Source organism: Lutra lutra, chromosome 4, assembly GCF_902655055.1.
Source record: "Lutra lutra chromosome 4, mLutLut1.2, whole genome shotgun sequence".
Lineage (NCBI taxonomy): Eukaryota > Metazoa > Chordata > Mammalia > Carnivora > Mustelidae > Lutra > Lutra lutra.
Genome location: NC_062281.1, coordinates 65,356,477 through 65,371,284, shown reverse-complemented (window position 1 = coordinate 65,371,284; position 14,808 = coordinate 65,356,477). Strand labels below are relative to the sequence as shown.

Sequence of the window (14,808 nt, the reverse complement as noted above, 5' to 3'; positions counted from 1 at the left end):
CAGTTTTATTTAGTTTCTGTTTGAATCTCAGCACCGCAGCTAAACATTTGGGTTAACAAGCTATGTGAATTACCCTTTTAGGTCAAACTAAATCCAGACATTTCAAGAAGTCAGAGAATGAGCTCATACATTTTCATTTCACTTACTTTGTTTGTTAGTTGCTATACTGGTTCATTGTTTTCATTAATTAATTCAATAAACTGTTATGGAATGTCTATACTTTGTTAGAAATTGTATACAACAAAAAATAGGTGTTTTGCTTTTTTCTTAATCAAGAATTGGGCAAAGATTTTTCCTACTTTAGGTGTTTTACAGTTACCTGTAAAATGCTATTTTCCGTCTATTTGAATGAGGCCATAGTATATAATTACTTAAGGGAAATGACTAACACATGTTATTGACTAAATTAATAAGTTGAACCATATGGAGTTGCCATATTTGGACCATTTTGACCAAGGAAAGCAACAAGTTTGTATACATCAATGTAATAAATGAATATTCATTATAAAATTAAATGTTTTAAAATTTAATCCTTTTTCTAATAAAGTTTTCAGAGTAGCTTTTACTAACAGTGAAACTAGGCAACACAGCAATTACAGTATGTATTCACATGCTTTTGATGGTTATTAAAGACATATGTTCATTGTTCTTAGTAAACAATTTAAAAATTATGCCTTTTTATCAATAAAGCAAAAACTTATGGCAACATTTATGTCTATGAATTAATATGTCTATGAACTAATATTGACAGTGCTTCATTTCAGAAAATTCTGAGCCCTTGAAATATTCAGTACACTTTTGAGAGAATGAACATTTTTGCTTTTGTTGTTTATCTAGTACAAGTGATTTTTCAGTGTACAGAATGTATGGCTTGACATTTATAGAGTTTATAGAGTTTGTATATATCCAAAAACTCAAAAAGGTGAATCTCTGTGATCAGGTTTTCAAAGGCAAACTTCTTTTTTTTTTTTTTTTTTTTTTTTTTTTTCAGCATAACAGTATTCATTATTTTTGCACCACACCCAGTGCTCCATGCAATCTGTGCCCTCTACAATACCCACCACCTGGTGCCCCCAACCTCCCACCCCTTCAAAATTCTCAGATCGTTTTTCAGAGTCCATAGTCTCTCATGGTTCACCTCCCCTTCCAATTTCCCTCAACTCCCTTCTCCTCTCCATCTCCCCTTGTCCTCCATGCTATTTGTTATGCTCCACAAATAAGTGAAACCATATGATAATTGACTCTCTCTGCTTGACTTACTTCACTCAGCATAATCTCTTCCAGTCCCGTCCATGTTGCTACCAGAAAAGACCTCGAATAGCCAAAGGAATATTGAAAAAGAAAGCCAAAGTTGGTGGCATCACAATTCCGGACTTCAAGCTCTATTACAAAGCTGTCATTATCAAGACAGCATGGTACTGGCACAAAAACAGACACATAGATCAATGGAACAGAATAGAGAGCCCAGAAATGGACCCTCAACTCTATGGTCAACTCATCTTCGACAAAGCAGGAAAGAATGTCCAATGGAACAAAGACAGCCTCTTCAATAAATGGTGTTGGGAAAATTGGACAGCCACATGCAGAAAAATGAAATTGGATCATTTCCTTACACCACACACGAAAATAGACTCAAAATGGATGAAGGATCTCAATGTGAGAAAGGAATCCATCAAAATCCTCGAGGAGAACACAGGCAGCAACCTCTTCGACGTCAGCCGCAGCAACATCTTCCTAGGAACATCACCAAAGGCAAGGGAAGCAAGGGCAAAAATGAACTTTTGGGATTTTATCAAGATCAAAAGCTTTTGCACAGCAAAGGAAACAGTGAACAAAACCAAAAGACAACTGACAGAATGGGAGAAGATATTTGCAAATGACATATCAGATAAAGGGCTAGTGTCCAAAATCTATAAAGAACTTAGCAAACTCAACACCCAAAGAACAAATAATCCAATCAAGAAATGGGCAGAGGACATGAACAGACATTTCTGCAAAGAAGACATCCAGATGGCCAACAGACACATGAAAAAGTGCTCCATATCACTCGGCATCAGGGAAATACAAATCAAAACCATCAAAGGCAAACTTCTTTCCACTTGAGAAAGCTGTGGCCCAGGAGTGGCCATTCATAGGGTAAATACGTCTTCTCTGTGGGTCAATCAAAAATACAGGCAATTGCAGGGGGAGGAGTCAAGATGGAGGAGAAGTAGCAGGCTGAGACTATGTCAGGTAGCGGGAGATCAGCTAAATAGCTTATCTAAAGATTGCAAACACCTACAAATCCAACGGGAGATCGAAGAGAAGAAGAACAACAACTCTAGAAACAGAAAATCAACCACTTTCTGAAAGGTAGGACAGGCGGAGAAGTGAATCCAAAGCGACGGGAAGATAGACCGTGGGGGGAGGGGCCGGCTCCCGGCAAGCGGCGGAGCAACGGAACACAAAACAGGACTTTTAAAAGTCTGTTCTGCTGAGGGACATGGCTCCAAAGGCTTAACCGGGGTGAAGCCCAGGCGGGGTCAGCGCGGCCTCAGGTCCCGCAGGGTCACAGAAGGATCGGGGGTGTCTGAGTGTCGCAGAGCTTACAGATATTAGAACTGGGAAGCCGGCTACAGAGACAGAACCGAGGAGTGAGCTCTAAGCTCGGGGTTACCTTGAACCGGTCGCAGACTCGGTCAGATCGGAGCGCAGCCGGAGGCCAGGGTGAAGGGAGTAATTCGGCGCTGTTCTCTGAGGGCACACTGAGGAGTGGGGCCCCGGGCTCTCGGCTCCTCCGGGCCGGAGACCGGGAGGCTGCCATCTTCATTCCCGCCCTCCGGAAATCTACGGAAAGCGCTCAAGGAACAAAAGCTCCCGAAAGCAAACCCAGCAAACCCAAGCGGATTACTCAGCCCGCCCCGAGTAAGGGCGGTGCAACTCCACTGGGGCAAAGACACTTGAGAATCACTACAACAGGCCCCTCCCCCAGAAGATCAGCAAGAAACCCAGCCAGGACCAAGTTCACCTACCAAGGAGTGCAGTTTCAATACCAAGGAGAGCAGCGGAATTCCAGAGGAGGAGAAAGCAAAGCACGGAACTCATGGCTTTCTCCCCATGATTCTTTAGCCTTGCAGTTAATTTAATTTTTTTTTTCTTTTTCAATTTTTTTTTCTCTTCTGCTAAATTTTTTTAACTTTTACCGTTTTCTTTTTTAACGTTTTTTAGTTTATCTAATATATATATATATATATATATATTTTCCTTTTTATATTTTTTCTTTATCAGTTTTCTTTTTTTAATTGTTTCTTTTTTTTTTTCTTTCTGAACCCCTTTTTATCCCCTTTCTCCCCCCTCACGATTTGGGATCTCTTCTGATTTGGCTAAAGCATATTTTCCTGGGGTTGTTGCCACCCTTTTAGTATTTTACTTGCTCCTTCATATACTCTTATCTGGACAAAATGACAAGGCGGAAAAATTCACCACAAAAAAAAGAACAAGAGGCAGTACCAAAGGCTAGGGACCTAATCAATACAGACATTGGTAATATGTCAGATATAGAGTTCAGAATGACGATTCTCAAGGTTCTAGCCGGGCTCGAAAAAGGCATGGAAGATATTAAAGCAACCCTCTCGGGAGATAAAAAAGCCCTTTCTGGAGAAATAAAAGACCTAAAATCTAACCAAGTTGAAATCAAAAAAGCTATTAATGAGGTGCAATCAAAAATGGAGGCTCTCACTGCTAGGATAAATGAGGCAGAAGAAAGAATTAGTGATATAGAAGACCAAATGACAGAGAATAAAGAAACTGAGCAAAAGAGGGACAAACAGCTACTGGACCACAAGGGGAGAATTCGAGAGATAAGTGACACCATAAGACGAAACAACATTAGAATAATTGGGATTCCAGAAGAAGAGGAAACAGAGAGGGGAGCAGAAGGTATATTGGAGAGAATTATTGGAGAGAATTTCCCCAATATGGCAAAGGGAACAGGCATCAAAATCCAGGAGGTTCAGAGAACCCCCCTCAAAATCAATAAGAATAGGTCCACACCCCGTCACCTAATAGTAAAATTTACAAGTCTTAGTGACAAAGAAAAGATCCTGAAAGCAGCCTGGGGAAAGAAGTCTGTAATGTACAATGGTAAAAATATTAGATTGGCAGCAGACTTATCCACAGAGACCTGGCAGGCCAGAAAGAGCTGGCATGATATATTCAGAGCACTAAATGAGAAAAACATGCAGCCAAGAATACTATATCCAGCTAGGCTATCATTGAAAATAGGAGGAGAGATTAAAAGCTTCCAGGACAAACAAAAACTGAAAGAATTTGCAAATACCAAACCAGCTCTACAGGAAATATTGAAAGGGGTCCTCTAAGCAAAGAGAGACACTCAAAGTAGTAGATCAGAAAGAAACAGAGACAATATACAATAACAGTCACCTTACAGGCAATACAATGGCACTAAATTCATATCTCTCAATACTTACCCTGAATGTTAATGGGCTAAATGCCCCAATCAAAAGACACAGGGTATCAGAATGGATAAAAAAACAAAACCCATCTATATGTTGCCAACAAGAAAATCATCTTAAACCCGAAGACACCTCCAGGTTTAAAGTGAGGGGATGGAAAAGAATTTACCATGCTAATGGACATCAGAAGAAAGCAGGAGTGGCAATCCTTATATCAGATCAATTAGATTTTAAGCCAAAGACTATAATAAGAGATGAGGAAGGACACTATATCATACTCAAAGGAACTGTCCAACAAGAAGATCTAACAATTTTAAATATCTATGCCCCTAACGTGGGAGCAGCCAACTATATAAACCAATTAATAACAAAATCAAAGAAACACATCGACAATAATACAATAATAGTAGGGGATTTTAACACTCCCCTCACTGAAATGGACAGATCATCCAAGCAAAAGATCAACAAGGAAATCAAGGCCTTAAATGACACAATGGACCAGATGGACATCACAGATATATTCAGAACATTTCATCCCATAGCAACAGAATACACATTCTTCTCTAATGCACATGGAACATTCTCCAGAATAGATCACATTCTTGGTCCTAAATCAGGTCTCAACCGTTATCAAAAGATTGGAATCATTCCCTGCATATTTTCAGACCACAATGCTCTAAAGCTAGAACTCAATCACAAGAGGAAATTTGGAAAGAACCCAAATACATGGAGACTAAACAGCATCCTTCTAAAGAATGAATGGGTCAACCAGGAAATTAAAGAAGAATTGAAAAAATTCATGGAAACAAATGATAATGAAAACACAATGGTTCAAAATCTGTGGGACACAACAAAGGCAGTCCTGAGAGGAAAATATATAGCGGTACAAGCCTTTCTCAAGAAACAAGAAAGGTCTCAGGTACACAACCTAACCCTACACCTAAAGGAGCTGGAGAAAGAACAACAAAGAAACCCTAAACCCAGCAGGAGAAGAGAAATCATAAAGATCAGAGCAGAAATCAATGAAATAGAAACCAAAAAAACAATAGAACAAATAAACGAACTAGGAGCTGGTTCTTTGAAAAAATTAATAAGATTGATAAATCCCTGGCCAGACTTTCAAAAAGAAAAGAGAAAGGACCCAAATAAATAAAATCATGAATGAAAGAGGAGAGATCACAACGAACACCAAAGAAATACAGACAATTTTAAGAACATACTATGAGCAACTCTACGCCAACAAATTTGACAATCTGGAAGAAATGGATGCATTCCTAGAGACATATAAACTACCACAACTGAACCAGGAATAAATAGAAAGCCTGAACAGACCCATAACCAGTAAGGAGATTGAAACAGTCATCAAAAATCTCCAAACAAATAAAATAAAAGCCAGATGGCTTCCCGGGGGAATTCTACCAAACATTTAAAGAAGAACTAATTCCTATTCTCCTGAAACTGTTCCAAAAAATAGAAATAGAAGGAAAACTTCCAAACTCATTTTATGAGGCCAGCATCACCTTGATCCCAAAACCAGACAAGCATTCCATCAAAAAAGAGAACTACAGACCAATATCCTTGATGAACACAAATGCAAAAATTCTCGCCAAAGTACTAGCCAGTAGGATTCAACAGTACATTAAAAGGATTATTCACCACGACCAAGTGGGATTTATTCCAGGGCTGCAAGGTTGGTTCAACATCCGCAAATCAATCAATGTGTTACAACACATTAATAAAAGAAAGAACAAGAACCATATGATACTCTCCATAGATGCTGAAAAAGCATTTGACAAAGTACAGCATCCCTTCCTGATCAAAACTCTTCAAAGTGTAGGGATAGAGGGCACATACCTCAATATTATCAAAGCCATCTATGAAAAACCCACCGCAAATATCATTCTCAGTGGAGAAAAACTGAAAGCTTTTCTGCTAAGGTCAGAACACGGCAGGGATGTCCGTTATCACCACTGCTATTCAACATAGTACTAGAAGTCCTAGCCTCAGCAATCAGAAAACAAAAGGAAATTAAAGGCATCCAAATCGGCAAAGAAGAAGTCAAACTATCACTCTTTGCAGATGATATGATACTATATGTGGGAAACCCAAAAGACTCCACTCCAAAACTGCTAGAACTTGTACAAGAATTCAGTAAAGTGTCAGGATATAAAATCAATGCACAGAAATCAGTTATATTTCTCTACACCAACAACAAGACAGAAGAAAAAGAAATTAAGGAGTCCATCCCATTCACAATTGCACCCAAAACTATAAGATACTTAAGAATAAACCTAACCAAAGAGACAAAGAATCTATACACAGAAAACTATGAAGTACTCATGAAGGAAATTGAGGAAGACACAAAGAAATGGAAAAATGTTCCATGCTCCTGGATTGGAAGAATAAATATTGTCAAAATGTCTATGCTACCTAAAGCAATCTACACATTTAATGCAATTCCTATCAAAGTACCATCCATTTTTTTCAAAGAAATGGAACAAATAATCCTAAAATTTATATGGAACCAGAAAAGACCTCGAATAGCCAAAGGAATATTGAAAAAGAAAGCCAAAGTCGGTGGCATCACAATTCCGGACTTCAAGCTCTAGTACAAAGCTGTCATCATCAAGACAGCATGGTACTGGCACAAAAACAGACACATAGATCAATGGAACAGAATAGAGAGCCCAGAAATGGACCCTCAACTCTATGGTCAACTCATCTTCAACAAAGCAGGAAAGAATGTCCAATGGAACAAAGACAGCCTCTTCAATAAATGGTGTTGGGAAAATTGGACAGCCACATGCAGAAAAATGAAATTGGATCATTTCCTTACACCACACACGAAAATAGACTCAAAATGGATGAAGGATCTCAATGTGAGAAAGGAATCCATCAAAATCCTCGAGGAGAACACAGGCAGCAACCTCTTCGACGTCAGCCGCAGCAACATCTTCCTAGGAACATCGCCAAAGGCAAGGGAAGCAAGGGCAAAAATGAACTATTGGGATTTCATCAAGATCAAAAGCTTTTGCACAGCAAATGAAACAGTGAACAAAACCAAAAGACAGCTGACAGAATGGGAGAAGATATTTGCAAATGATATATCAGATAAAGGGCTAGTGTCCAAAATCTATAAAGAACTTAGCAAACTGAATACCCAAGGAACAAATAATCCAATTAATGGGCAGAAGACATGAACAGACATTTCTGCAAAGAAGACATCCAGATGGCCAACACACATGAAAAAGTGCTCCATATCACTAGGCATCAGGGAAATACAAATCAAAACCACAATGAGATATCACCTCACACCAGTCAGATTGGCTAAAATGAACAAGTCAGGAAATGACAGATGCTGGCGAGGATGCGGAGAAAGGGGAACCCTCTTACACTGTTGGTGGGAATGCAAGCTGGTGCAACCACTCTGGAAAACAGCATGGAGGTTCCTCAAAATGTTGAAAATAGAACTACCCTATGACCCAGCAATTGCACTGCTGAGTATTTACCCTAAAGATACAAACATAGTGATCCGAAGGGGCACGTGCACCCAAATGTTTATAGCAGCAATGTCTACAATAGCCCAACTATGGAAAGAACCTAGATGTCCATCTACAGACGAATGGATAAAGAAGATGTGGTATATATACACAATGGAATACTATGCAGCCATCAAAAGAAATGAAATCTTGCCATTTGCGACGACATGGATGGAAGTAGAGGGTATCATGCTTAGCGAAATAAGTCAATTGGAGAAAGACAACTATCATATGATCTCCGTGATATGAGGGAGAGGAGATGCAACATGGGGGGTTAAGGGGGTAGGAGAAGAGTAAATGAAACAAGATAGGATTGGGAGGGAGACAAACCATAAGAGACTCTTAATCTCACAAAACAAACTGAGGGTTGTTGGGGGGGAGTGGGGCAGGGAGAGGGGGGGTGGGGTTATGGACATTGGGGAGGGTATGTGCTATGGTGAGTGCTGTGAAGTGTGTTAACCTGGCGATTCACAGACCTGTACCCCTAGGGATTAAAAAAAAAAAAAAAACAAAAAACAGGCAATTGCAGAATACAAACCCAGGTGAAAATTGGTGTATGTTAAAACTGTAAATACACTCCTTATTTCAAAGAAATATAAAAATTTATAACCTGGGCATGTTTATAACTCATGTAGTTTAATAGCTAAATCCAAGAAATACAGATTTGGTTATTGTTATAATCGGACATCAGTACTGTTTCCCCATGTGCATGTCACTTAATATTCGAGTACGTTTGTTAGGTCATTTTTAAAAAGTTAGTATTAATAATGTAGTTCATTGCCAACAACTGAAAAATTAGACTTCGAGTTTCCTTTAGGAAGTATCATTCAACAAACACAAATTGTGTTCCATCAAAAAATACTAAATAAAGCCTTATTTTTTCCCTTGGGTTTTATAAAATAATTTAATGATCGCAAAAATTAAAATCACAATACTAGTTAAGAAAAAGTTAATTTTTTTTTACATTTTTTGGTGTTTAATGTTTTCTATAAAGCATATTTGCTCAAGTGTTTGTGCTCATTAGTGGGGTTGAAATTGACATTTTTCACATGGTTTGAGTTTGGTGAAAGGATGAAATAACAAAAACTATAAATGCTTAATGGTCTGGTTTTATTTACCTGTGACATTTTTCAAAGCTGTCTTTATGTCCTCCTGGCTTACAGACAGTGAAACACAGCTCCGAAGAGACATGGTTTTCTGCCAGAGTCTTGTGGCCACCGTGTGTGCCTTCTCTGAGCAACTCATGGCAGCATTAAACCAGATGTTTGACAACAGCAAAGACAATGAGATGGACACGGGGGAAGCCAGCAGAAGGTGGCTGGACCAGATAGCAAATGCGGGTGTTCTTTTTCACTTTCAGTCGCTCCTGTCGCCAAACCTGGTAAGGAATCCCAGTGCCTCCCACAGGAACATACATTGTAACATATTCCCAAATAAGAAGTGGTTATTCATTATGTGTTAGCAGTCGGTCAGCTACTTGAGAAGAATGTATTTTGCTATGAGCAAATACAGTTGGGTAAGTATATAGAAGGTATTCCTTCTTTCCTGACTTTTATTTATTCTCCGGCTTCCGAAAGCTGAGAAAGCCTCCATCTGTTACTAATTTCTGTATCCCTAAGCACGAACTCAGAAAGATCATCAGAGGGAAGAGGGTCTTTCTGCTGTGGTTCCTTATTTCCAGGCCAGAAGAAACAGCCTGGCATGAAACCCAAACTCCCACTGAGGTTGATATCAGGAATGTGCTTGATAGACAAGATCGGACAACCTGTCTGCCATACTGTCTGACAGTCTGTTTAAAATTTGCTATGTTCAACGATTTTATTTCCTTTCTTTGTAGGCATGTTTGTCCTGTTAAATATAAGAATATTCCGTATTTACATATCCACTTCCCACAGTGCCTATGAAGAAAGTATCTCAAAGTATTTGATAAATAAAAGTTGTCTTTTAAGATATCCTTTCTGTGGTTCTGATGGTTGTCACGATGTTTAAAGGCAAATATGTTCTCTCGTGTATAAACTTAAGGTACTCCTTAAATAGAATCGTGATTTTAAACATGAGATGCTGTGTCACCCATTAAATTACATATAGAACATGTGGCTACCAAGTAATGGTTGAGTTTTTAAGCAGATGTATGTGACTTTACATATCAAAATGCTTTTCTACAATGATAATGAAGATAGGGAAGTAATTGCAGTATTGCACAATCATAAAAGGTAAGGAAGTTCACCTCCATGTACTTCAAAGAAATTGTTTTTTAAGGTTTTTACTTATTTGACCGAGAAATAGACATCGAGAGAGGGAACATAAGCAGGGAGAGTGGGAGACGGAGAAGCAGGCCTCCCACTGAGCAGGGAATCCCATGCAGGGGCTCAATGCGGGGTTTGATCCCAGGACTTTGGGATCATGAACTGAGCTGAAGGCAGACACTTAATGACTGAGCCACCCAGGCATCCTGAAACAGTTTCTTTTGAAAAGACTCATGTATCCCATGTGGGTGATCAGTTTCTTATTTGGCTGCTAATAAAACTATGAAAGGTTTAACTAATGAAACTTTTGAAATAAGGCACTTTGGGAAAAGTTTAAAAATTTTAAAAATATATTAATTAATCATTTCTTACCAAATAGAAATTACATAAGATAGGAAGACCACATAACACATGGTAGCATGAAGTGCCTGTTGAATGAGTGAATGAATGTGGCTTCATTCCTATTCTACTCCTACCTTAAAACCACCATTGTTTAATCAATCGCTGGTACTTTTAAACTTAATTTTGTTTGAAATCCCAAGGAATGGGAGAAAAAATTTGTAGTTTATATATCTGATAAGTGACTTATATCCATACTCTCAAAGGAATTCTTAAAACTTAAAACAATAGAAAGACAATTCAATTAAAAAGACTCCTGGGGCACCTGGATGGCTCAGTGGGTTAAAGCCTCTGCCTTCTGATCAGGTCGTGATCCCAGGATTCTGGGATCGAGCCCCACATTAGGTTCTCTGCTCAGCAGGGAGCCTGCTTCCCCCTCTCTATCTGCCTGCCTTTCTGCCTACTTGTGATCTCTGTCTGTCAAATAAATAAATAAAATCTTAAAAAATAAAAGACTCCTACAGAAATAATCAACAGAATAATTAAAGGGTACACAGATGGGAGACATAAGAACCACTCAATTCAGTCAAGTGCTGAAAGCAACATTATGAAAACAAAAAACAGAAGCGCTTATGAAAAATGGGCAAATAGAATGGAATATTATTTGGTAATAAAAAGGAACAAAGGAATGCTATAACAGATGGATTAATCTTGAAAACATGCTAAGTGAAAAAAGTCAAATATGAATGATTCCATTTATATGCAATGTCCACAACAAGGTAATTCAGAGAGACAGGAAGTGGAGTAGCAATTGACTAGGGCTGAGGGGGTTTGGAGTGAAAGGGGAATGGGAATGACTCCCAGTGGATGTAGGGTTTCTTTTTTTTTTTTTTTTAATAAATTTTATTTTTTTAAACATATAATATATTTTTATCCCCAGGGGTACAGGTCTGTGAATCGCCAGGTTTACACATTTCACAGCACTCACCATAGCACATACCCTCCCCAATGTCCATAACCCCACCCCCCCAACTCCCCTCCCCCCATCAACCCTCAGTTTGTTTTGTGAGATTAAGAGTCACTTATGGTTTGTCTCCCTCCCAATCCCATCTTGTTTCATTTACTCTTCTCCTACCCCCTTAACACCCCATGTTGCATCTCCTCTCCCTCATATCAGGGAGATCATATGATAGTTGTCTTTCTCCAATTGACTTATTTCGCTAAGCATGATACCCTCTAGTTCCATCCACGTCGTCGCAAATGGCAAGATTTCATTTCTTTTGAAGGCTCTATAGTATTCCATTGTGTATATATACCACATCTTCTTTATCCATTCGTCTGTTGATGGACATCTAGGTTCTTTCCATAGTTTGGCTATTGTAGACATTGCTGCTATAAACATTCGGGTGCACGCGCCCCTTCGGATCACTATGTTTGTATCTTTAGGGTAAATACCCAGTAGTGCAATTGCTGGGTCATAGGGTAGTTCTATTTTCAACATTTTGAGGAACCTCCATGCTGTTTTCCAGAGTGGTTGCACCAGCTTGCATTCCCACCAACAGTGTAAGAGGGTTCCCCTTTCTCCGCATCCTCGCCAGCATCTGTCATTTCCTGACTTGTTCATTTTAGCCATTCTGACTAGTGTGAGGTGATATCTCATTGTGGTTTTGATTTGTATTTCCCTGATGCCAAGTGATATGGAGCACTTTTTCATGTGTGTTGGCCATCTGGATGTCTTCTTTGCAGAAATGTCTGTTCATGTCCTCTGCCCATTTCTTGATTGGATTATTTGTTCTTTGGGTGTTGAGTTTGCTAAGTTCTTTATAGATTTTGGACACTAGCCCTTTATCTGATATGTCATTTGCAAATATCTTCTCCAATTCCTTCAGTTGTCTTTTGGTTTTGTTGACTGTTTCCTTTGCTGTGCAAAAGCTTTTGATCTTGATAAAATCCCAATAGTTCATTTTTGCCCTTGCTTCCCTTGCCTTTAGTGATGTTCCTAGGAAGATGTTGCTGCGGGGTTTCTTTTTTGGGGTGATGAAAATGTTTTAAAATGGAATGTGCAGTGTCTGGGTGACTCCGTTGGTTAAGCAACTGCCTTCAGCTCAGATCACAATCCTGGAGTCCCAGGATTGAGTCCCACATCAGGCTCCCTGCTCAGTGGGGATTCTGCTTCTATCTCTGACATTCTCTGCTCTCATGCTCTCTCTCTCTCTCCCATATTCTCTCTCTTAAATAAATAAATAAATAAATAAATAAATAAATAATGTTTATTTATTTATTTAAAGATTTTTATTTATTTATTTGACAGAGAGAGATCACAAGTAGGCAGAGAGGCAGGCAGAGAGAGAAAGGAGGAAGCAGGCTCCCTGCCAAGCAGAGAGCCCGATATGGGACTTGATCCCAGGACCCTGAGATCATGACCTGAGGTGAAGGCAGATGCTTAACCCACTGAGCCACCCAGGTGCCCCTAAAATCTTTTAAAAAAATTAAAAAATAAAATGGAATGTTATGATGATTGCACAAACTTGTGAATATACACCCCTAGCCATGAGATTGTACACTTTGGGTAAATTGCTTGGTATGTAAATGATATCTCTATAAAGCTGTTAAGAAATTTAAAAAAGAATGGGCAAACATATTCAGATATCCTTGGAATACTGGAAATGTAGCTGTATGCCCTAAAATTGTTCAGCTGTGTATTTTAGGATCTAAAAGCTTACAGATAATAAAGTTTACAGACTTATCAATAAACATATAAAATATGGAAAAAAAGCACACAAAGGATTTGAATAGTATTTCTCCAAAGAAAATATAAAATGGCCAAAAAGCACATGAAAAGGTGACCAACATTGTTAGTCCTTGGGGAAATGCAACTTAAGCCATCAAAAGAAATGAAATCTTGCCATTTGCGACGACGTGGATGGAACTAGAGGGTATCATGCTTAGCGAAATAAGTCAATCAGAGAAAGACAACTATCATATGATCTCCCTGATATGAGGAAGTGGAGATGCAACATGGGGGGTTAAGGGGGTAAGAGAAGAATAAATGAAACAAGATGGTATTGGGAGGGAGACAAACCATAAGTGACTCTTAATCTCACAAAACAAACTGAGGGTTGCTAGGGGGAGGGGGATTGGGAGAAGGGGGGGTGGGGTTATGGACATTGGGGAGGGTATGTGCTATGGTGAATGCTGTGAAGTGTGTAAACCTGGCGATTCACAGACCTGTACCCCTGGGGATAAAAATATATGTTTATTTAAAAAAAAAAACTTCAGTGAGATATTATGACACTTGTGAGGGGGATAGCTGTCATTCAAAAGATAATCACAAGTGTTGGTAAGGAGAAATTATAACCCTTTTGTACATTGCAGGTAGGAATGTAAAATAGGGCAGCCATTTTTTAAAATTTCATATATATAGTTTTTAATTTGAATACGGTTGGCCCACAATGTGACGTTAGTTTCAGATATACAACATAGTGATTCAACTTTTCTATATGTTATGCTATGCTCACAAGTGTAGCTACCATCTGTCACCACACAACACCATTACAGTATCATTAATTATATTCCCTATGCTGTGCTTTTTATTTACTTATTTTTCTTTATGTTGTGCCTTTTATTCCCATGACTTACTCATTCCACAGCTGGAAGCCTGCATCTCCCACTCCCTTTTATCCATTTCACCCATCCTTCCCTTTGGCAATTGTCAGTTCATTGTGGTATTTATAGATCTGATTCTGTCTTTTGTTTGTTTAATCATTTGTTTTGTTCTTTAGATTCCACATCTGAGTGAAATCATATGGTATTTGTCTTTCTCATTCTTATTTCACCTAGCATTATACCCTCTAGATCCATCCGTGTTGTCACAAATGGCGAGATCTCATCTTTTTTATGGCTCAGTAATATTTGTGTGTATATGAATGAAGTAAGCCAGTTGCAAAATACCACATATTATCTGAGTCCATTATTATGTGTGAAACAGGCAAATTTCAGAGATTAAAAGTAGACTAATGGTTGCCTGGCACTAACGAGTAGGGAAAAGGATGTGGGGAGTAAATGCTGATGTATGGAGTTCCTTTGTAGGGTGGTACAAATGTTATAAAATTAGATTATGGTGATAGTTGCACAACTCTGTGAATGTACTAAAAACCTCTATGCTATGCACTGTAAATGGCGAATCTTATAATATGTGAATTAGATCTCAAGAAACTGTTTTTTTCTTAG

The 14,808-nt window shown here is 38.7% G+C and overlaps 1 protein-coding gene across 6 annotated transcripts in view; it reads left to right on the top strand.

Annotated features, from left to right (window-relative positions):
- LOC125097754 (phosphatidylinositol 3,4,5-trisphosphate-dependent Rac exchanger 2 protein) overlaps window positions 1-14,808 on the top strand; it is a 307,095-nt gene that overhangs the window by 195,038 nt on the left and 97,249 nt on the right. For all 6 annotated transcript variants that reach the window (XM_047725749.1, XM_047725748.1, XM_047725751.1 and 3 more), the window contains one exon: window positions 9,157-9,374. In XM_047725749.1, coding sequence (XP_047581705.1) covers window positions 9,157-9,374 — 218 coding nt within the window. The remainder of the gene's footprint in view (window positions 1-9,156; window positions 9,375-14,808) is intronic.